The sequence below is a fragment of the Hipposideros armiger genome, unplaced genomic scaffold (assembly GCF_001890085.2).
Source record: "Hipposideros armiger isolate ML-2016 unplaced genomic scaffold, ASM189008v1 scaffold_176, whole genome shotgun sequence".
NCBI classification, from domain to species: domain Eukaryota; kingdom Metazoa; phylum Chordata; class Mammalia; order Chiroptera; family Hipposideridae; genus Hipposideros; species Hipposideros armiger.
In genome coordinates this window covers 1,695,031-1,718,622 of record NW_017731526.1, presented here as the reverse complement: position 1 = coordinate 1,718,622, position 23,592 = coordinate 1,695,031, and the positions used below count along the sequence as shown (strand labels likewise).

General features: G+C 43.0%; 1 protein-coding gene across 1 annotated transcript in view; it reads left to right on the top strand.

Annotated features, from left to right (window-relative positions):
* The window catches only part of SIDT1 (SID1 transmembrane family member 1), an 86,521-nt gene extending 68,176 nt beyond the window's left edge, over positions 1-18,345 (top strand). The window contains exons 14-25 of the mRNA XM_019652225.1: positions 1,414-1,487; positions 2,472-2,595; positions 2,797-2,914; positions 5,193-5,329; positions 6,183-6,291; positions 9,851-9,865; positions 11,136-11,212; positions 12,399-12,445; positions 13,999-14,104; positions 14,198-14,308; positions 15,287-15,400; positions 16,831-18,345. Of these exons, the coding sequence (XP_019507770.1) occupies positions 1,414-1,487; positions 2,472-2,595; positions 2,797-2,914; positions 5,193-5,329; positions 6,183-6,291; positions 9,851-9,865; positions 11,136-11,212; positions 12,399-12,445; positions 13,999-14,104; positions 14,198-14,308; positions 15,287-15,400; positions 16,831-16,893 (1,095 nt within the window). The 3' untranslated portion in view covers positions 16,894-18,345. The remainder of the gene's footprint in view (positions 1-1,413; positions 1,488-2,471; positions 2,596-2,796; positions 2,915-5,192; positions 5,330-6,182; positions 6,292-9,850; positions 9,866-11,135; positions 11,213-12,398; positions 12,446-13,998; positions 14,105-14,197; positions 14,309-15,286; positions 15,401-16,830) is intronic.
* The last annotated feature ends 5,247 nt before the right edge of the window (positions 18,346-23,592 follow it).

Below are 23,592 nucleotides of genomic sequence, written 5' to 3'. Positions count from 1 at the left end.
GCCCTCATATGTGGGATCCGAACCGGGGCCCTCTGGCATCCCAAGCGAGTTCTTAACCATCGCGCCACTCGGCCGGCCCTGTTAGCTATATTTTTAAAGAAGTCTTTTTTAAAATAAATAAAATCATCTGGGTAACTTTTAAAAAATCCCAGTGTCCGAGCTGCACCTCACAGCATTTAGATCAGTCTCTGAGAACAGAATCAGGCATCAGTAGTGATTAAACTCCCAGTGATTCCAAAGTACAACTAAGCCTGAGAGCCAATTACCTAATAATGTTTAGCCAATTGTGTACTTATTACATGATGAGGACAAGGACTTTATGAAGTTTGAGAGCCACCGTTTATAATCTAAATATTCTCTGAATACCTTGGGGCCCTGTCAGAAGACATAGATGTGCTGTGGTGTGGAATGGAACTTAATGATAGAGATGGTGATAAATATGGAAAACTGAACACCCACATCCTCATGTCTACCTGTCCCGTGGTTATCATTTCTATGTGGAGGATGGGACAGCTCCATATCCTCCCAGCATTCATCTAAAAAGGGGGATGATGATTGTGCCGGCTGAGTGGTGCGTTGGTTAAGAGCTGGCTTGGGACGCCAGCTCTGAGCAGCAGGGCCCCAAATTGGATCCCACATGGGGGCCAGTGACACTGCCCTCTACAGCTAAGATGGTGAACAACAGCTCAACCTGGAGCTGGGCTGCCTGTGAGTCGCCAGCAACGGCTTAGGCTGCAGTGAAGCTGCAGTGGGCTGCTATAAGCTACCATGTGTGGCTGGCAGCCAGCATGAGCGGCTGGCAGCTGGTGTGAGCTGCCAAGAGCTGCCGTAAGCGGCCATCCAGAGGCCAGCGACCGATCTGCCTCATGCAGGAATAGCGCAAAGATAATACCAACATGGGCCAGTGAAGCAACGTCCTCCACAACTAAACTGAAGAACAAAACGACAGCAACTTGTCTGTTCCCCTTCCCCTGATTCCCTAATAAAATCTTTAAAAATAATAATAATTAAAATAAATAAATAAATAAAAAGGGGGATGATAATAATAGAACATGACATAATAGTATCATGACAGTCCTAATAGGCAGGTCCCAACATTAGCATCCTTTCATATTCCTTTTATTATGAGAACAAAAGAAACTTACTCAACTGAATTCTACCTTGAGACCACTTAATGGGGGCCGGGGACACAGAATATTTCAATTCCAAGCAAGATGGTTGGATGTAAAGGAAATGTGCCTGTGCTGTGCAAAGGTGACAGATAATAACCCAGGTCTCTTCTCCGCCCTGCTGAGGACTGCTGTACATCACTGACAGTCTATCACTGTGAGCAGTGCCTGCTTTGCATGACTTCAGGCTCGGCTCAGGGGATGGAGAAAAACTGCATCTCCTCTCTTGCTCTTGATTTTGCAGGTGGTAAATGTCACTGGCAACCAAGACATCTGCTACTACAACTTCCTCTGTGCTCACCCCTTTGGCGTCCTAAGGTAAGCCCAATTCTCGGGTTGCCCATGAGGCATTGAGAGATGCCTTTCTGTATAATGTTGTGATTTCAGTTTTTGAACATACTAAAAACATCTATGGAAAACTACTCCAGTCAAGGATAAAGAGGAATGAAATCAAGACGTTGAGATCAAGTATGCTTCTCTCATTCCTGTATGAGGCCTCAGGAAACATTTGTTAAGAATAATCTGCTGAGGAGAGGGCAGGGATTTTTACATCATCAGGTCTCTGGCTGTGATGACACTCATCCATGGGCATGAGCTGTAGGACATTCAATCCATTAAACAATCTCATGAGAAAGGTAGTATTATTATTGTTATCCCCCATTTTAGATGAAGATGCTAAGGCTGATGACAGTAAGGACTAGCTGAAGGTCCCTCAGCTGTTAATGATGTAGGAACATGAACCCTACACACTTGCTGCCTCAAAGGCCATGCTGTAGCCACCAGACCATGAAGTGGAAAGAGCATTTGCCTGGGGGTTGGGATCCTGGATTCTTGTTACAGAACTGAGCAACCCTCAGTTTCCTGAACTAAAGCCAGTGGCTATGACCAGCTGACACTTATCCTGAAATTCACAGTTACAGAGCTGAGTATTGACACATGACGTGGGTCCATTTATGAGAATTCCCTCTCACAGGATAGCTGAAACACTTGTCCAAACTGCCCATCTTTGGAGCGGCTCTCTCTCCCAGGATTCATTCCATGCCGGTGCCATTGGGACCAGAGAGGGTTGGGAAGTTGTTAGGGAAGAGGAGTGGACACCCCTGAGAGGAAACAGACACATTTCACAGGCTAAGCACCCTACAGTGAAAGGTTAGAGAGGATCTCGAATGATTTTCCAGTCCTGAAATCTTATGAAAAAGTTAGCAGTGGAAACATGGAATCCTGCTAATTCGAATGCTGTGTATTCATTCTCTGACTCTCGTTGATTGCCTGACTCTCATGGTTTCTCTCTCCTCCCTTTAGTGCCTTCAACAACATTCTCAGTAACCTTGGCCACGTGCTCCTGGGTTTCCTCTTCCTGCTGATAGTCTTGCGCCGGGACATTCTCCATCGAAGAGCCCTGGAAGCCAAGGACATCTTTGCCATGGTGAGAAGAGGGTGGGTAAATATGAAGTGGGAGATAGGAAGGGTTATGATTCCAAAGAGGATCTGCAAAGGGGAGGGACATCTGGCTTGATGGTGTGATGATAGATTATGATATTTGAGACCGGAAGCTTGGGCTTCCACATCCTGTGGCTATGTCACTCACAGGTGTCTTTCTATTGAACATGCTTTCTACTTTTTTCAGGAGTATGGGATTCCCAAACACTTTGGTCTCTTCTATGCTATGGGCATCGCATTGATGATGGAAGGAGTGCTCAGTGCTTGTTACCACGTCTGCCCTAATTACTCCAACTTCCAATTTGGTAATTAGCGTTTATATCAACTACACAGATTTGAGTTATAGAAGTCTTATCCTGGGACCCTTCCAAAAATGCCAAGGTCACACTTGCAAAAATAGATAACATTTTACGTGAGCTGAAGTGATCTGAGGGCACCTCACCACAGGGCATGGTTTCCTCATATTGTACCATTTTTCCTCTCTGACCACCTTTTAGACTAGAAAACTCTCAACACTGGATGATGATCTATGGCTAGATCTGCAGATGGGCCATGGGCTAAGCATTAAGCAGGACGTCGGATAGCATTCACTAATATACGTCTGGAAAGGTCCTTCAGAGTAACTTGGCCTAATTGAGCTGTTAGACTGCTTTGGAATGAAAGTAATAGAAGAGCCAATTTGAATTGGATTAAATAATAACATTTATCAGCTCACCAACTGAAACTCCAGAGGTGGAAAGGGCTTGTGGTTGGTTTATCTGGTGGCTCTCACGCCACTTCTCATATCCCTTTGGTTCTGTACAGCCTGCATGTTGCTTTTATCCTCAGGCTATCAGGGAACTTATGGTGGCAAATAGAGCTACAGCAGGTTCTGGCGTCCTATCTCAGCCCATGATGTCTGGACGACACAGCAAGCTGGCTTCCAACAGCCTTCGTTTAATAGCAGGGAAACTTCTTCTCCAGCCCCACCCCCATGAGCCCCTTCCAGAATCATTGCCTGTGTGCTGGTTAGCTCAGGACTGGGTTGCTACACCAGTCACCGTGGCAAACGAGATGGGATTACATTTCGACAAATGAGAAGCATCCCTGAAACCAGGGCTGGGGCTAGACTTCCTAAAGCAAATCGGCAGGAAGGCTGTGCATTTCTGAACTGAAAACAGGGCTAAGACATTGGAGTTAGTACCAAGATGCTGTCAGGAATAAGGAAGGAAAGAGCTGATGCTCGTAGTAGGCAATTTATAGTGTCCTCCACACTTAAGTATAGGGATTTTTTAAATAGTCTTTTTCATGTTTGTGCTCTAGCCTCTGCCTGTTAACCCGGAACACCACAGAAATTTTAATATTTTTAAATTAGAAAACATTTTTAACAGAGAAGATGATAGAGAACAATATTATTCACCACTGAGAATGAACAAATGCCAGTATTTGAAAATATTTGCCTTAAATCTACTTTTTAAGAAATAAAACATTGTGTAAAATTGAGGTGCTATTTTGAACTGCTTTCCAAATTTATTCCCCTCTTTCCTTCCCCAGAGGCAATAACTATAATTAATTTGGTATTTATCCTTCTAGGTTGTTTTTATAGTCGACTATATGTATTGTAAGTTAATATTAATTTATCACACTTTGTTCTGCAGCCTTCTTTTTCATCTAACAATATGTTTTCAAGATTATCAATATTGAATCAAGGACAGCTAGTTCATTCATTTTTAAGGATTGTCATAGTCTATACAAAAAATATCACATTTATCAATACCTCTATTGAACAACAGTTAGATGTTGCCAATATTTTGCTATTACAAACAGTGCGGCAGTGAATATCCTTATGTATGGCTCTGTGTACGTGTAAGAGAGTCCCTGGGATGCCTAGAAGTGGAATTTGGGGGTCACCTGCAATGGAAGACATGCATCTTCCATTTTACCAAAAACTGACAAGTTTCTCTTCAAAGTATTAATTTCCACTCCCACTAGCTGTGTGCGAGTTCCCATTTCCCCACATGGTCACTAGCGTCAGATATTTAAATTCTTCATTACAATTTTCAGTAACATGGGGCATTATATTGTTGCTTTCATTTGCATTTCCATAGCTCTCATGCAGCTCAGCCTCATTCATTTTCTAGCCCTAGAAATTCTCCATCCCTAGGCTATAAAGCTATTATTATATAGGAGCGGTAATAAATGTGGTTATATTTCAGGATGCTGAGAAGGGCCTCCTACACCCACCTATGATTCATTTTATTGTCACACTGCCTTAACTGTCACCATTAGGGCTTCCTTTGTCATTGTTGTTGAACACCAGTGTTTAAACGCAAATACCCTTGCAAGGGGTGACAGTCAATTATTTATCTTATCATCAGAGGCTTTTCTTTTGTGAACTAAGAACAGCCTTGGAGGGGTTCAGAGTGGCATGTGTGGGGTCTGCCTAGAGAAGGTGCCTAGGGAGGCAGGCATGTTGGAGGTCTCCACGAGTCTGAGGGCACAAATACTCCAAGGCCAGAAGGGAAGGGGTTTTCCAAGGCTGAAGAGAAATCTGCCTGTCGCCCACTGGGCCCTGATTGTCTCGTTCCTCCTCTGCGCCCTCAGACACCTCCTTCATGTACATGATCGCCGGCCTCTGCATGCTGAAGCTCTATCAGACCCGCCACCCCGACATCAACGCCAGCGCCTACGCTGCCTACGCCTCCTTCGCCGCAGTCATCACACTCACGGTCCTCGGAGTGGTGCGTGCCTCCCCACAGCCGTCAGCCCCAACCCGCCTTTCACAAAGTTTCCTCTTAGGGACTCTTTTGTTGTTCGTTTCGTTTTTTGTTGTTGTTGTTGTTTTGGTTTTTTTTGGAACTCAGGTGAACATAATTGAACTAATCACAGTCCTTGGTTCAGGACACATTCTCATCATTGATCCATTCATAGCATTTTATTTAACTAGCATTTAGCTAGTTACTTTTAATAATGTGATTGGCGCCTGTAGAACTATCCCTGGAGAGTTTTAATACAAAGCTGGGGCTTGGGCTGGCCAAGTGGCTCAGTTGGTTAAGAGCTGGCTCTAGAGTGCGAGCTCTAAGCAACAGCGGTTGGATTCCCGGCCTGAGATGAGCTGCCGCTGAGCTGCCAACAGGTGGCAGGATGGCTCAGCCAAAAAAATAAAAAATAAATTAAAAAAATAAAGCTGGGGCTTCACTCACGTGAGATTGGAACAGCGATGTACAAGACTGGAGAGCCTGGCTTAAAAGAACAGAAACTACTTTCTAAGTGTACACAGATAAAAAGTGTTAGTTGTCTTCAGTTATTTAAAGAGCATTAGCCCCCAACTTTAGACCTATTGTCCTTTAACTGTTGTTATTCAACTGCCTTACCTGTGTCTTCCCTTTTCTGTTTTCATTGGGCCAGGTGACATCATTCTTTTTCCTACCCTGGGTGTAGTAAGATCCCTGTTAGCTCCGAGAAAGAGGGAGAAAAACAAAATGCATGCACAGCATAGTTTTTGATTCCTTATGGAGGAATGAGAGACAGATGATTTTTGTGAGTTCTCTGGGAAGAACCCCAGATGAAGATAACTTCCATCTTTACTCCTAGGTGTTCGGAAAAAACGACGTGTGGTTCTGGGTCATCTTCTCTGTGATTCATATTCTGGCCTCTCTGGCCCTCAGCACCCAGATCTACTACATGGGTCGTTTCAAGATAGGTGAGTCACCTGTTAATCTCTACTAAACAAACTGATTAATTTACCTACGAAAGCATTGTCTTCACTGATCTTAACAGAAGTTTTACTGCTCATTGTGAACACACATCCTGAATTCTATGTTGTGTTAATAGCATATATTATCTCTAAGAGCTTTCTCTCCTTTATAGGATTGCAAAGAGCTATTATCACTAGTTCCGGTCACCTGAAAAACTAAGCTTGTCATACCTGAGGGCTGATGCATACCTCCAGCTCCAAGTCCCAAATGCTTTACAAACACCAAACTTTGAAAATGCATTTGCAGAGCAGCATGATCATCACACCACTATTCTACCTAGGGGATATTTCTCGGTTTGTAGCATATAAAAGGAGCATTTCTCTAACCATGATAAATGGTTATCAAGGCTGAATTATATACTATTTTCAAATGCTGAGACTGGAAGTTTTTGAGACCATCTTGCCAATCTTAGAGGCAGGACACCTCCTGAACTCCCTCTGACAATGTGAGCATGAGAACACTAAGGGTTCTACAGAAATCAGTTTCTGACCTGTTATTGGTCAGTCATCATACATGGGAGCAGGTTCAAGTCAGTGTAGAGCACTTAAATTTTACCAGTCATTTTAAGGTCCACGAAGTCAGACTTAAATATTCTTTTGTATCTGTCAAGAAAAATCATTACGTATACACATAGACCCACTCCTAATATTTGCAGAGCTCAAGGCAAGATTGCAAATAAAAGCTCACATACCATATGTGTAAAAAATTTAAAGTTATAAAGCAGGCTAAAAAACTATTAAATACATGGAAGGAAGGAAAGGAAAGGAAGACAGAAAGGAAGACCAACAAACTGATAAATATAATATACCTTCATTACAACCTAAAATGTCCAGGTTCAAATTTAGAATTCTCGGTTCCACAGAACATGGCTGTACCAGAGAGCTGGTCCCCAACCCCCATCCCTTTTTTCTTCCCACCTCTGTCTCTGTCCTGCATCTTATGGCGTCTCACAGGTATGCATATAGACACCCTTGCTCAACATCCAAATGGTCACTCCTTGTCCCTAGAGGTGCATACTCTAGTGGTGCCACCTGCCCTAAGGAAGACATACCAGGAAAGGGAGCTATGCAGGCTCTGAGAGCAGGATCAAGGCCATCTGAGCAGGGGATTCTGGGGTCCAGGAATTCACAATGTGATTTATCAGGAGAAGGAGTGGTACTCTTGCCCTGGACTCCTCCCCCAGTGGAGAATGAGGGTCTCCAAAATATGAGACACCCCGGCCCAGGTCTAAGAGTGACTCTACATAAACAAGTAGCTTATTTAAGACTAGAAAACCAAATAAAACATTTTCTTATTTTGGCAGTTTAGGTTTCCCATTTGGCATGGTGGTAGATTTACCCTTGGCATTAAAATACCCAGTGTACCTCCAAATCCCCCAGTGGAAACATTATCAGCTGGCTGTGTAGATCATTTGGCTTGGTGCTCTGCTCATTTCCCGTCCTCCAGGCTCAAAGGTGACTTACATCATACACAGTCAATTTTCTAAAGGAAAATAATTTGAATTGTTGTTCTGGGTTCTCCCAGAGCTACAAAAATAATAATTGAATACAGATACAGTAGTTCACCCCTTAGCCATGGAGGATACATTCCAAGTCCCCCAGTGGATGCCTGAAAGCATGGATGGTACCAAACCCTATATATACTATGTTTTTCCTATACATACATACATACCTATGATAAAGTTTAATTTATAAATTAGGCATGGTAAGAGATTAACAAGTATAACTAATTATAGCAGAACAATTATAACAATTACTGTAGTAAAAGTTCTGTGAATGTGGTCACTCTCTCTCAAAATAGCTTTTTGTACTATACTCTAACCTCTTCACTTCAAGAAAGCAACTTATGGCTTCTCTTTGGCATATCGGAATTGCCAGCATCACTACTGCTGCACTGTGGGGCCATTATTAAGTAAAATAAGGGTTCCTTGAACACAACCACTGCAATACCAGGACAGTCCAGCCGATAACCAAGAGGGCTAATAAGTGACTAACTGGCGGGGAGCGTATACAGCATGGAGATTCTGGACAAAGCGATGAGTCATGTCCCAGGCAAATGCACGGGACTCACAAGATTTCATCACACAGCGCAGAATGGCATGAGATTTAAAACCTATGAACTGTTTAGTTCTGGAATTTTCCATTTCAAAGTTTTAGTCTCCAGTTGACCATGGGTAACTGAAACTTCAGAAAGCAAAACCCTGAATCGGGGGGACTACTGTGTATGTAACGGAAACCATTAATACATAGAAGAGCTTTTAATACATTTATGCCACCTTTGCCCCATACAATTTCACAATACTGAATTAGTTTACCTTTTTAAAGAGGAGAAATTTAATGTATTATATTATGACTGTGTAATATATCTGTCAGGGTTCCAACAGGAAAAAGCTGTCACATGAAGATTGAGGAGGATGTATTCACAAAGGGACTACTCATAAGACAAGTGTGGGATAGAGAAGAATAAAAGGGGTAGCATGACCCCATGGTAATGGGGTCAGTAGCAGAAAAACTTTTATTATCCATAAGTCCGAAAAGACAGGGAGGAAATGGTTACCAAAATGTGGAAGTAGAGCCACTCTGAAAGGAGTGGTGACCTTTGGTTGACAGACACAGCCAGCCTGAGACAACCTCACAGGGAGGGCACCAGGTAGGTAAACACTCTGAGCTCACTCTCCTTCCTCTGTCCCCCCAGTCTCCTGCTGGGGTTTTCCATCGTCCAAATCTGTGGCCAGTGAGGAAATCCACTGATGTCCACACAGTCAGCCTCCCTGGGCATGGCGCAGGACAGAGAGACGTGGCAAGTAGATCTGATAGGGCAAATGGAAGATAGCTAGTGTCTAGCTTAACTGAATATTTTCAATGTCTGTACCCAGGAGTCTTCCCCCAAGTGGATACAGATTTGCCAGAGTCAAAAGGAAGACTCTATTTCATTGTGACAATGACTGCATCCAAATTCAGTCCAAAGGCAGGAAGTTGAGTTAGTGGACAGTGGTTCAGGCAACACCAACCTCTCTGCCTATTTCATTGGCTGCCGTTGCTTTCTCAGATCACATGCTCCTTCCTCTGTGGCCCTCAGGCCACACAGGAAAAGACACATGACACAGGAAAGGCAACAGCAGTGAGAGGAGCACTTCATAAGTAGGACAGAAAACCATAGAACTGCTTTGCCCAGATCACTCTGTGCTACCAGAGCCCTGGAAAAGGACCACAAGGAGTGCTCACGAGAGTGGGTGGATGATAAGCTGTAAATGGTCCACAAAAGGACAAAGAGAGGAAAGCCTTATTCCCTCCTTGAGAAACAGGGAACTTCTGAATGTTTGAGACAGGCAGAGAAGTTCTGTTGTTCTCTGTGATGGCCAGCATTTTTTCTATAACCAGAGAATAAAATGAAAGTCATCCATTTAGGGAGAAAAATTAAATGACCAGTCGTTTACCTGTTCGGCTACCTTCTTACAAAGCTTTTTTTTCTCTCTCATTTCTTCTCTGCTTCCCACTGATTCAGATGTGTCTGACACAGGTAATGTTCAGTCGCCCTTTTCAGGGGTCTCGATTGTTTTCTTCACAAAGCGACCCTCCTGGTTGTCCTGCCAGCTCTGCTCCCTGAACACCTGCTTCCAGGTGGGGCAGGCTTGGTGGGTGGGGGAGCCAGAGAAAGGCTCAGAGGCAAAGATCACGCCACCCCTGCCGGGCCTCTTCTGGGCTATTGCACGACGTGCCCCTCCTCCTTCTTCCCTCAGGGTAGCTAGGCTAGTGCAGACTGGTTAAATTGACCCCAGGGAGCGCCTTGGAGCCGAGTAGCAGTCACAACTGAGCTGAGTCCCCCCTTGCTCAATGCTTGCTTTACGCACACCCCAGCCTTGTGTATGATGTCTACAGTGTGGACGGCTCCCAGAAACACAGCCCCACCTGTGACTCCGACTCTGTTCATACAAGTATAACACGCACATGTGCCGTGTTTCATACCATCCTTTTGAAGGATTGCATTTAAAAAAAAAAAAACAACTTTTCTGTCTTTTTCTCCCCATCTTACCTAAATTCCTTTGATTATTGTTTCAGTACAGGCTTAGGCTTTCTGAATGTGCTCTGTAGGCCTCCGTATGTATTGGTTCAATTCATATTGACTTATAACTACATTGAGAAATATAAATTAGGACTTTTTACAAGCTAAGATGTCCAATCCTCTAGAGCAGCGGTTCTCAACCTTTCACAGGGGTCGCCTAAAACCATCGGAAAACACATATTTTCAATGGTCTTAGGAACCGAGACACCGCTCCTCTATCCGTCTCCAGGCCCACATGCAGATTCGCCCACATACGAGTACCCAGCGACCCCTGTGAAAGGGTCCTTCGACCCCCAAAGGGGTCGCGACCCACAGGTTGAGAACCGCTGCTCTAGAGTGAGGAGATGTGTTAAGGTAGGTTTGAGGAGCCCCATAACATCCCTGCTATAAAGGAAACACCACTGCAGTAAACAGAGGGACACTTAGCTGAAGGAGACTGTGGAAGGGTTGGCCAGCCACCCGGATTGTTTGTGAGCTGGTTACTCGTGTCCGTCTTGCTTGCCTTTCTGCAGTATGACCTATGGGTATGGCACGCCCTCCGTGAAAGCACAAGTGATGTGGGTGCCACATTTTAAAGTCAACATTTATTGCGTACCAATTAAGTGCAAAGCACCATTTTTATAAGGTGAAAACGACATCATCTTGGGCCCCAAAGCTTGGGCTACATGGGAATATTTTGTATTATCTCTGACTAAGCCTTCTCACCATATGATTGTGTCATCGGCAGATTTGGGGATTTTCCGGCGGGCTGCTATGGTGCTCTACACAGACTGCATCCAGCAGTGCAGCCGGCCTCTGTATATGGTACGTGCGTGTTTCTGTGTTCCTTGGCCTTCTCCCAGAGAGCAGGGGAACAGCAGGAAGGGCAGGCTCAGGGAAGTCACTCAGGCTCCCCAAATCCATAGGGCCAGATGGCTCAGAGGGGCTGAGGTCCAGTCAGGGGGAAGAAGCAAGTTGCTTATTCTTCTTGTTCATAAAAAGCAATGGGATGGTTCCATTTTTGTACATGAAATATTGCTAGTATTTAAAGAAGAGAAATATATATACAAAATTACTAAACAGTGATCATTGCTACCAGGGAGGATCAAGAGAGAGTGTCCCTGTAAATAACCATCCATAGAGGTGTGATTATTTCACTTGTAAAAGTAAAAAGGGGAGCTACTAATAATTGCACCAGGGTGACAGACATAACCCAAGACTGACTCAAGGAAACTGGGATATGTGGTCATTCTAATGATTTTTATTAGGAACTTAACACTTTCTACGTTGTTCATTTGTTTGATTTTTGTACATTTGTTGATTTTTACAATGAGCAATATTTTTTTCAAAACTGTGATTATATCTTAATGGTTAAAATACAACTTTTAAAAATTCCCCATTATAGTTTTCAGTACATTATACATTTCTACACTGAGCAGAGGAATCAGGGCCCTGGTCATAGCCATGTCTTCACTCACTGGCCAATGACCTTGGGAAAACTACATACCAATCTTTACACAGAGCTGTGGTCAGAACTAGTGAAGCTATTTGGGCCTGACACACAGTTCACTAAGTACCTGCTAATAGTTTATCATCAGAAGGATTTTTACATAAAGGAATATGGGAACGTTTAACCCACTAGAGCTTAATCTTAATGGTTAAAATACAACTTTTAAAAATTCCCCATTATAGTTTTCAGTACATTATACATTTCTACACTGAGCAGAGGAATCAGGGCCCTGGTCATAGCCATGTCTTCACTCACTGGCCAATGACCTTGGGAAAACTACATACCAATCTTTACACAGAGCTGTGGTCAGAACTAGTGAAGCTATTTGGGCCTGACACACAGTTCACTAAGTACCTGCTAATAGTTTATCATCAGAAGGATTTTTACATAAAGGAATATGGGAACGTTTAACCCACTGGAGCTTGGGCAGGACCTGTAGGCACTAAAAATTGAGGGAACCGAGGCTGGAGGGGTTTTTTATGTTTCTTTCCTCCTTTCCAGGACAGAATGGTGTTGCTCATCGTGGGGAATCTGGTTAACTGGTCTTTGTAAGTAATCTTCGGAAAACACATTTTTCTCCTTATTAATGTTTGTAACCCTGTAGTTTAGCTTTTTTTGGCTGTCATTCTTATAAAGAAATCTAAAATCAAGGAGAGCATAGGGTTGTGCTTGCCCTAGAGACATGAAAGAAAGGCATTTTTTTCTCCTGCAAAGAATGCTCTAGAAAGCTCTTGTGTGCCAATAATGGCCTCTCTTAAAGCATTGAGTTCAGTGCATTAATGCATTGAGTTCATTAGCTCAACAAGATAAACATCAAATTTGTTAACATCTATTTGGATAGATTAGATAGATAGATGATAGATAGATAGATAGATATTATAAATAGATAAATTATGCCAGTAGTTACAAAAAGGCATCATAGTTTTAGGGGTTTTTTGGATTGATTGATTGATTGATTGATTGATTGATTGATTTTTGGGTAGAACTTTCCATAAAGGCTACCCAGCAGGCATTTCTCTTAGTCATTTCTCTTAGTGTGTGTGTGTGTGTGTGTGTGTGTGTGTGTGTGTGTCCTATTTATTTCTTTCCCTCTACGTCTAATTCTTCTTACTCCACCTATATCATTCATCTTCCTTTTTTCCCCCTCATTATCACCTTGTCCTTTTTTCCTCAAATGGCCTCAAAATAGAACAGTACAACAGATGTATATTTTTGCTAGCTGTAATTATTTTATGCCACCTATTCTCAACTTAAAAATGTGTCTCTCAAAAATAAATAAGATTCGCTGCTTTTATTAGTGGTTCTTGGTTGATGCATTCACCTGGGTCAGTCACCTTTGATAGGAAGACGACTCTGTATTCATGTTGCCCTTTAAGACATGAAGATGAAGGATACCTTCAGAGTAAGCCAGGATCTAGTCATGAAAATTTGAATCATATTTGGGTGCCATATGCTTCTGGAAGAAACTCTCCATAATGTTATCACCCCAGGGATCACCTTGGGGTAAGAGCCATACCTATGAAGGACCCCTTCTTTACGTGAGACAAGTCGAGATGGGTGATTTTTGGCAGCGGTCACCTGCGGTGCTCTTTTGGACCACCCACCCTTTTAGGGCAAACCCCACAGTCCTGATGACTCTGTAGGACAGGGTAATAAGCTTCAGTATTAATTTAAAAACCATAGACAGCTAATCAAAATTTGATACTGTGAGTCAAACCAATCATTGAGATATTTCTACTTCCAGTAATGCAGTCTAATGAATTAATCTTAAATGAAAAGAAAAAAGCACAATATGTCTGAAGGTATTCATTTATTCATTGCAGTGTTCTTTGTAATAGATCTGATTAGGGCAAAGGGAAAACTATTTCAACCAGAGAGCAAAGGTGATTCTTTATGGCACATTCACTTACGGGAACCTTACAATCACTAAAAATGAATGTTCTGAAGGAGATGTAATAAATCTAAAGTTACTTATAATATATTAAAGTGGATTTAAAAAAAATTCCCCTCCTTGCCAAGATGGGAGTGGGAAAGTGAAAACGCCACAAATGTTACCAATCCCTCTTCATGGCTGCAAAATAATTCCTCCCCATGTGCTCAGCGCCCTCTTTGGACTCATCTACCGACCCAGGGACTTTGCTTCCTACATGCTGGGCATCTTCATCTGTAACCTGCTGCTCTACCTGGCCTTCTACATCATCATGAAGGTAAGTAAGCATGGTCCCGGGAGCCTCAGCGCCTCGCCCTCTGCAGGCCAGGCGGTGCAGGCGGTGCAGGAGGCCTCTGATTCTTACCCACAGCTTCGCAGCTCCGAGAAGGTCCTCCCCATGCCACTCTTCTGTATCGTCGCCACCGTTGTGGTGTGGGCTGCCGCCCTCTATTTCTTCTTCCAGAATCTCAGCAGCTGGGAGGTAGGAGGACAGTTTTCTTTTCCAAGATGTTCTCTCTCCATCTTACCTTTTGACTGCCCTGCCTCCCTCTCTTCATGTGCTTGTTGCTGTTTATCTTTTTTATATTCTCTAAAATGAAAGGTTCCTTCAAAAGCTTTAATACCCACACGTAAATGCTCAATGAATGGCATGCTGTCATCATTATCAAGGTAGCACTCATAAATGTATAAGTCCTACAGACTCTGCAAATTTGATCTTCACTAGGCATTGTGTTATGATCCTGTTCCCAAAGGATGTTTAACATGTGCAAAAACATTGATTAGCGTATCTTCTCCACCTATCTTATAATCATCATCCATAAACAAATATCCAGGTGCAGGTGTTTATAAGTCCATTTCGTAGATTGGAAAGCTGAAGCCTAAGAAATTAGTGATACAGCTGAAACAAGAACACGGAGGCCTCTGTTCTCCATCTCCACAATCACCACAGTCAACTTTAGAACATTTTTATCCCCGCTAAAGTAACTCCCCATTTCTCCCTGACCCCTTAGCCCTGGGCAACCACGAGTCTATCTTTTGTCTCTATGGATCTGTCTATTCTGGGCCTTTCATATAAACGAAGTCATATACTCTATGGCCTTTGAGTCTGGCTTCCTTCACTAAACATAATGTTTCCTAGACTCATCCATGTTGTAGCACATATCAGTACTTCATGTCTTTTTATTGCTGAATAATATTCCATTGTATAGATAACGCTACATTTTATCTACCCATTCATCTATATAGATGGACATTTGGGTTGGTTCCACTTTGGGGCTCTTATGAATGATGCTGTTGTGAACATTTGTGTACAAGGTTTTGTATGAACATGTGTTTTCTTGGAAAGCTGACTTTTTGAGCCAGGCATCTAGTAGCATTTTTATAACTTTCTGGATGCTCAGCCCTCTAAACATTTGCACTGTGGGAATGTTTGCCCACATCCTGCCTCACCTTCCTCCAGGGAACCCCAGCTGAATCCCGGGAGAAGAACCGGGAGTGTATCCTGCTGGATTTCTTTGATGACCATGACATCTGGCACTTCCTTTCAGCCACTGCCATGTTTTTCTCATTCTTGGTGAGTTTATAATATCTTTTTGTTAATTTTTTTCTCTCTTTACATCTTGTACTCTTTTTTTCTCTTTCCTTCTTCCTTATACCCTCTTTTGTATTCCTCTCTAATTTACCTTTCCTATTCTTCATTGTAATTCAATGTACAGGTTCTCTGTTTTTTTACATTGTATCCTTTGATTAGATCTTTATTTTCATTTTCCTTTACTCTTCAATATTTTAAGACACAGAGTGACATAATGATTTTCCATAAGCTGCAAACATTTGGGCTGAATTGGTTGTTAGAACTCACATGCCCAGAATCCCCTCAGGAATCGCTTTTAGCATCCACTAAAATTTCAATAACATTAGGTTGTTCCTTTTTCTGTTATATTCACATTCCTCCTCCTCTTCCAGTCTTAAAAATAATTTATTTTTTATAACCTAATTTATTATCTTACAAATAATTTACAAATTCCTGAGATGGCTTGGGATAGCATCCAGGCCTCTGTTGCCTTCCAACCATTCGGTTCCAAATCTCTCCTGTAGTCCCTCCATTTCTTAACCCAATTTCCCAGAAGCAAGGAGTATTATAAGCCTTCAATGATAAAGCCTCGTGTCCTTTCATCTTAAGTTCCACTTTTCCAAATTAAAAGTCCATGGTACCTGTACATGCTCAGTTGACAAATAGCACAGCAAGGCCTCCAGGGCTCCCAGTACTGACCCCAACACTGCCCCCAGTTTCTGCCACCTTATAACCACAAGAATGGAGCCACGCTGCCGCCTGGTGGCCATTTGGGGAAGTTTAACCAACCTGTATAAATATTCCTTAAGGCTTTTTATTTTTTATGGTCACCTTCATTAGAGAGAAAGCAAAAGTGAAGAAAAGGGTTCCATGTAGAGAGGGTGGTTGTGGAGGGACCAAAAAATGGGGGAGGATAGCAACACTCTATGCAACAAGACTTCATTTCCCTTTAGGCTTTGACCTGAATGTTCCCTTCTAAGTAATGATTCCCCAGCCACTCTATCAACATTTTTTTTTTACCTCTCCCCACCCCATATTGCCTATGTTCCCTCCATAGTTTAGGTTTTCTTCTTAGCACATATTTCTATCTAACATACTATATTTTAATCATGCATTTGCTTCATGTCTGAAGCCCTCTCTCGAATGTGAGCTCCGGAAACAGAGAGGCTTTTGTCTCTTTCATTCCAAGCCGTATGTCCAGCACCTAGAATAGCACCTAGTAGACTCTTGATAAATATTTGAATTAATTAATACATGAACTACGTGATTTAATAAGTGCCTGTAAGAACATGGCATTGCAAAAAGCTGCAAAAGGCATAAAAACAAGTAAGGGCACTTGTAATTTCAGTTTTCACAAGTCTTAGCGAGAAAGTGGGGGCTCACTGTGGCTGTGACTGTGCATTCCTCTCATTTCTCTGCCCCTCTCCTTTCAGGTTTTGTTAACCCTGGATGATGACCTGGACGTGGTTCGGAGGGACCAGATCCCTGTCTTCTGAACCTCCAGCGTTACGAGAGGGGGGAAAGGTAGCCACCGAGCTTGGTGCTGTTTCATGAAAAATATAGGGACTGCAGCAAAGTAACCACTGCCAAACACTCCACTCACCTTCCGTGGAGTCAACTTATCATACATTCACCCAGGGAAGAGATGAGCGAGGGGAGATTCAAACCTGCAAGATGGGACACAGAAGGGAAGTCATGGCTGTGGACAGAGGCAAGCCCTGAAGAGCCGAGAAACACCCATCCCTTTATACTGCACCTCTGAGCTAGACATGGACAAACTGCATCAAAGACAACTCGCTACCTTGGGACTCCTCCCACCCTCAGCCGGAACTTGACAGCAATGGCAGAATTATACTTAACTCTTCCCTCCAGCTGCCTCTGTGCCCAAAAAGGCCAGCAGCTTGGATTTCCTGCCCAGAAACATTAGGTGGGCCCCTTGGCACCTCTGCAACATCTGCTGCTCTAGATATCTCAAAGCACCAGCTTGCTTCTCCAGGGCCCTGGGATGATGTGGTTCCTCAGGGTCTGGTAGAGGGGTGGACCCGACGCCCTACCAAACTCGGATAGATGTTTTAGCAGCACCAGCTGGTCACCTCCTCGGAAAGAAGGCTATGTGTTTCCCCAGGTTCCTGACCCCCTTAGAAAGACTCTGGGCCTTGTCACACACTCCTCCTAACAGGTAACTAACTCTCTGGGACCAAGGTTTGGGTGCTTACCTAGTCCTTAGTGTCTTGATCTCACTGCTGTGTGTTGACCCCATAACTCAGGCTCTCCCTTCTTGAGATGGCCCTGTTACTCCACAGATCAGCTCCAAGGTGGAAGACGAAATGGGAGAACTTTTCTAGCAGCAGGAGGAGCAAGAGAAATGACTGACAGTGCTAAGACAGTGTTAACATCAGCATCAAGCAAACAGGCCTTACCCTATGGACTTGGGCTCCTGGAGCAAGTTCAGCAAAGACAAAAGTGCTTCCTGAGGCCTCCTAATTCAAACAGCTCAATTCTGTGTCCACATCACTTCTGGAGAAGAAACAAGTGTTTAACCAGGGGCACTGCTGTAGGGGTCCTCTACCACCGACCAAAACCCTTATCTGTCACTTTATGCAGATCAGGGCCTCCAGGCTTTCTCCCTGAAGTTCTTTAGAAGTAACTCTCAGGGTGAATGCATTTTACTCTCTTTAGTTGCAAAAAGCACAGCCGATTTAGGGTTGTCTAGGTTGCACCTGATTCTTATTCTCTCCCCAGTAAGATGTTGAAAGTTCAGCACCCCACTTCCCTCTCATGCTGTCTGGCAGCTCTGCCCCTAAGAGTCCTGTTTTGACCAGGTTTCCTTGTTACCTGGAGTGTGATGTAATGAGAAATATGCATTTGGGTTGGCCGAATGGCTCAGTTGGTTAAGAGCGTGAGCTCTGAGCAACAGGGTCGCTGGTTTGATTCCCACATGGGCCAGTGAGCTGCACCTGAGCTGAGCTGCCACTAAGCTGCCAACAGGTGGCAGGGTGACTCAGCTGGTGAGAGCACGTGCTCCTAACAACAAGGTTGCCGTTCGACTCCCGCATGGGATGGCGGGCTATGCCGCCCCCCCACCCCCACCCCGCGCAACTAAGATGGAACACGGCACCTTGAGCTGAGCGGCTGAGAGCTGCCGACGGGTGGCTGGATGGCAACTGGACTTGGAGCTGAGCTGGCTGCGCCCTCCACAACTGAGATTGAAGGACAACAACTTGGCTGTTCCCCTCCCCCAATAAAAATCTAAAAAAGAAAAGAAAAGAAATATGCGTATAGATGTACACACATAGACACATCTCCTGTGAAACTGAAGTCACCTTTCACCTCTGCTTTCCTGATCATTCATTAGAGAAATGGATCAGCCATTCCTTTATATATATATATATATATATATATATATATATGATAATATAACTATTATCCTTTCTCTAAAATATATGCATAATGCTCAAAAACACATTTTGAAAATTTAAATAACAAACGTTCCCTGATTTTAAAAGCACAAAGATGCTCTTAATGAAATATTTTGAGATTTTTTTTTTTTCTAAAATGCTCCTAATTTGTAACTGGTCTTTATTCCTTACAAATTCTTTGCCTTCATAGGCCATAGGAAGATCACCTATTAGGTAGTTGTGTTAGTCTAACATCTAACACAAATTTCAAATTTGTTTAACTATGGCTGATTTGACCTAATTATTGTATTTTAGTGCACTGATGGTTTCAAATCTGAAAAAAGACCCACTAAAGAATGTGAGCAGAGTCTGTTCTAGTAGCCCTGTGGCCTGAAGTGAATAAACTGTAAGACACATTACCTGTTCTGTAGTTTGTTTGAAAATGGGGAGGAGCCTGGTAGAAATAGATGGATTGTGCTGCTGTGTTCTTGACTGATTTCTGACGTCTGTCTTATGCTATAAACTCACATATTGTGGTCAGTTTTGTTCTCTGCAGCAGGACTAAAAACCCAGACCAAGCGTGCTCTTATAAATATCAACTCTAAATGTACTTGTTGCTCACTTTTTCTGCTGATCTCGTGGTTGGAGGGCTCAAAAAAATGGTTTGACAGCATCTGTAGGGTTGATAGGGATGAGAGGTGGAGAGGGGCAACCAAAGTTTTTTGTAACTGAACAGTCCCTCTTCCACATACAGGACCATACCTGTGTGACTTTTGCCTGTGTTCATGGAATTCACGCTTTAGAAGAGAAGGCAAGGTAATTCTGGAAGTCGAGTTCAGCAGGAGGGTAACGAGAAAAACAGCCACTGTGAAAGGCTCTTGGCAGAGCAGGCACAGAAGTAATAAGAGCAGTTCAGCTGGAGCAGGACAAAGATGTGGCAGCCAAAGGGGCAAAACAGTGCACATAAAAAAGTGACCTCTTCACACCTCTGACGAATGGGGAGGCAACCCCACCTGTTGATGCTGGATGGTTGAGGGATTAGCCCAGTTTTATTTTAGCCGCAAAGCCATTGGAAAAGCGAAGTCTATCTGGGGAAGGGACTTTCCATGACTGAGGAGATCACTGAGACAGCTTCAGGACCTAAGAAAGTGGCAGCTGCTTCCTTTGTAGCTCTGAATAGTCATCAGAAAGTTCTGTAGGGCCGCAGAATGTGTGGGTAAACGAAACGTTTCTCATCCTGGGAGATAGCCTCTCTATGTAAAACTTGGGGGAAAAGGAGACACTAAGATAAACATTCTTCATAGAAGGAACAGTAGAGTGGAAGAAGGATTCTTGTTAGACTTTAGTCCAAATATGCTCGCTGTGTGATCTTGGGCAAGTCGCTGGATCTCTCTGATCCTCACCTACACCCTTTACATCACAGGACCCGAAGGGTGACAAAGGTGGAGGTGTGCAGAGCAGCAGGAACAGTGCTGGCACAGAGAGGATCCTCACCCCTCACCCCTTGAATCCCACAGGGAGGCAGGGCAAGAGCAGATCTGTCCACTGGGCTGGCACCTCCCTCCTCCATAAAACCGGCTGCTCAATTTCCTGTCCTCAGTTCCAGGAGGCCCTGAAGGGGTTGGGAGGCCATCTCACCTTCAGAGATACTGCCCAGAGCTACCAAACCTCCCAGCCCCAGCTCCCGCATTGCCCCTTATTGCTGCATTTCACTTCCTCTGGTCCATAATACTCCTATTCCACCTCAAAAGAAAAATTGTTACCACAGCTAGGGCCAAGTGGAAAGTCTGGCTATGTATAATGTCCCACCTCATTACTGCCTTCTCGGCCCTAGGGATCTCATAGTAAACCTAGATGTTCTCCTCTCTCGAGTAGCTATCACTTCCAGGGTTCAGGGAGTGCTGTATACAAATGTTTCCCCCATCCTACCCGCCTTTATCACCAAATGTTCTGTAGGGAAAGGCTGGGTGTTCAGCCTGTATGAAGAAGGGCTTCAGCCTGCTGTGACAAAGCAGGTCCCAGAAAGAGGAAGCATGGGAGGGTCACTCAGGTTTTGAAATGACTCTAATGTCCCTTCCTGAAACTAAGGAAAAGCATTATGAGTAAGATACCACTTGCCTCTGCCTGAAGCAATGTAAAACCCCTGCTTACCACAATTCTGCCCAGCTAAAAGTAATTCTTGTGTTTTTAATGCTGCTTGGTGGAGACAAGATATACCTGTGTGGTTGACTTTTAAGATCTCCTCACTCTTAATGCACCACTGTCAGCAAGATTAATTAAGTGCCTGCTAAATCTTAGGCCTTAACACACATGAATTCAAAAAAGCTTGGCAAGAGTCACAGATCAGCCTTCACTACTGAGTTTCTAAAGGCCATAGTAATAGAGCTTTCCTCTGGACACGACTCCTCTGCAAAGACACCCTTACTCTGTGAGTTCCAGAGGGTAGTTGGGAGTTCATTGCCTGGGTTTCCTGAGGTGTGTGTGGTCTTGCTATTCTTATTTAAATACAAAGAAGACTAAGTGGTTCCCATCAGTCACATAGAATTACCCTTTGCTCCCTCAAATCTTAGGGAAATGGAGCTCTGCCTTCTTCTTAAATATTTCTAAATTAGGAGATTTTATAATTTCCCCAAAACTCTCAATTTAAAAAAATTCCTTGGCGCTACCTTACATTCTTTTTACCACTTTGAATCCCCTGTCATCTAAGACATTCATTTCACTGGAGGCGAACAATTGCTCATCACCATATTTTAACACAGAATAACCTTGAAGTCATATCACATTTCAGTCAAGCGCTAAATAAAGTCTGGGTGTCCCAGCACTATAGCTAGGATTTAGAAATCAAGAGGTTTAAACAGTGAAAGATTTGGAAGTAAGCTAACAGACAATCCCACATGGCTATCTCCTGGGCCCCTAATTTCCTCTAGCTTTTGACATTCTTCGTGAATTAAGACTATAAACCCTTTACAAGGAAGATAATTCAAAAATAATTTAAAAGCTCTCTATTTTAGGATGCTATAATATTGCAATCAGAGAAAACAAGTTGATTTGCATTTTATGATTTTATTACGCTGCTTCTCTGAGCATTTCACAAGGCTCAATACAGGTTCTAGACAGGCCCCTTTCAAGGAAGAGGACAGATTCAGGTTTGAGATTTACTCTGCTGCTCCCTTAACATGGGACATCTTGTAAAGTAAGCAGCCTTTTAGGGGGCCTATTTCCCCTTTATCCTCTCCTCCCTCACCACTTCTCTGTTCAGTTACATAGAATCAAAAATACTGCTTCAGTCAACAGCCAACCAAGAAATATTTAGGCAGGCCCTGTAAGGAGCTGGGGAAAACATACACGGCTTCTTCCATCACGGGGTCTATGGTCCAAAAGGGAAGATGTACATGAAACGAATCGTTACAACTTGTTAATGATAAGTGGGCAAAGAGCTCTGAGTAGAGAATGGCCTTGAAGAAGGCCAACCGGTTCCATCTCCCCCAAACACCCCCACCCTGAAGTTGGTATTATTACTATTATCCCCATTTCCCACATGGAGAAACTGAAACTTAGATGTATTTACTAGATGACGCGAATGGTGCGGAAACCTGGATCATAGTCAGAAATGAGTAGTTTAGGTAACAAAACCAGAGAAAGGGAGACAGATCGTGGTACAGTGGATTCAACTTTTATTTGTGCATGTATCCATACATGCAAAAAACTCAGCCTAGAATTATATAACTATTGAACGTATTAACAAAAAGGAGAAGGTTTTTCCAAAATTCAGAAGACACGTGTCTGTTATAAAAGCCCGAGTGAAATGAAACCTACCATGCTTTAGGAAAGACAACCAATAAAACTGTGGCTTTGGATCATTTTTGGCTCTCTAAACTGGAAAAGCTGGATTCATATGAGGACTGCTGTTTCCATTTCTAAGCTTGTATAGTTAAGAACCAAAGTCCTTTTTATAAATTCAGTGATTGCATTTGGCAAAGGGCTATAGACCCAAAGATCCGTTTTAAATTAAAATACATGTTACATAAGGTGTCAAGTTTCCACTGGGAGCCTGCTGGTTCAGAAACAAAATTAACAATGGAGAGAAAGCATAGGAATGCAGTAGGGGTTTTTTTTTATTTCCTAGAAAACGTTCAGAGACAAAAAACTGTCAAGAGTCAAAAAGTTCTCCAAAGCTGCCTCTAAATCTAATCCATGCTGGTCCAGTAGATCAGGTAGAATCTACGACTCCCATGGATGGCTGAACCATCTTTGTTTTGGGGGCCTGGGCCCAGGCCACCTCTCCTAGAAGGGAGTGGTTTTATCCACCAAACTGAGGCAGAAGAACTAGCAGGCAGTGGGAAATCATGATTGTTCATTTGGGGTACAATGATAATGGTAATAAATCTGACGACTACTGATATTGAGAACCTTTTCATAGACTTCTTGGCCATTTGTATGAAAAATGTTTTCAAGTTCTTTGCCCATTTTTAAAATCAGCTTATGAGTCTTTTTCTTTTTGAGATGTATAATCTTTGCCAGTCTGTGACTTGATGAAGAGAAATTCTTAATTTTAATAAAGTCTAATGCGACAATTTTCTCTTTTATGGTTGTGGTCAGATGATATTTCCTGTTTGTTGGTGGTTTTTTTTTTCTAGAACACTAGTTCAAATTTTTTGGTCTCAGGAACCATTTACACTCCTAAAAATTATTGAGAACCCCAAAGATTTTTTTTGTTTATGTAAATTTTACCTATCAATATTTACCATGTTAGAAATAAAAATGAAAAATTTAAAAATATTTAATAATTCATTTAAA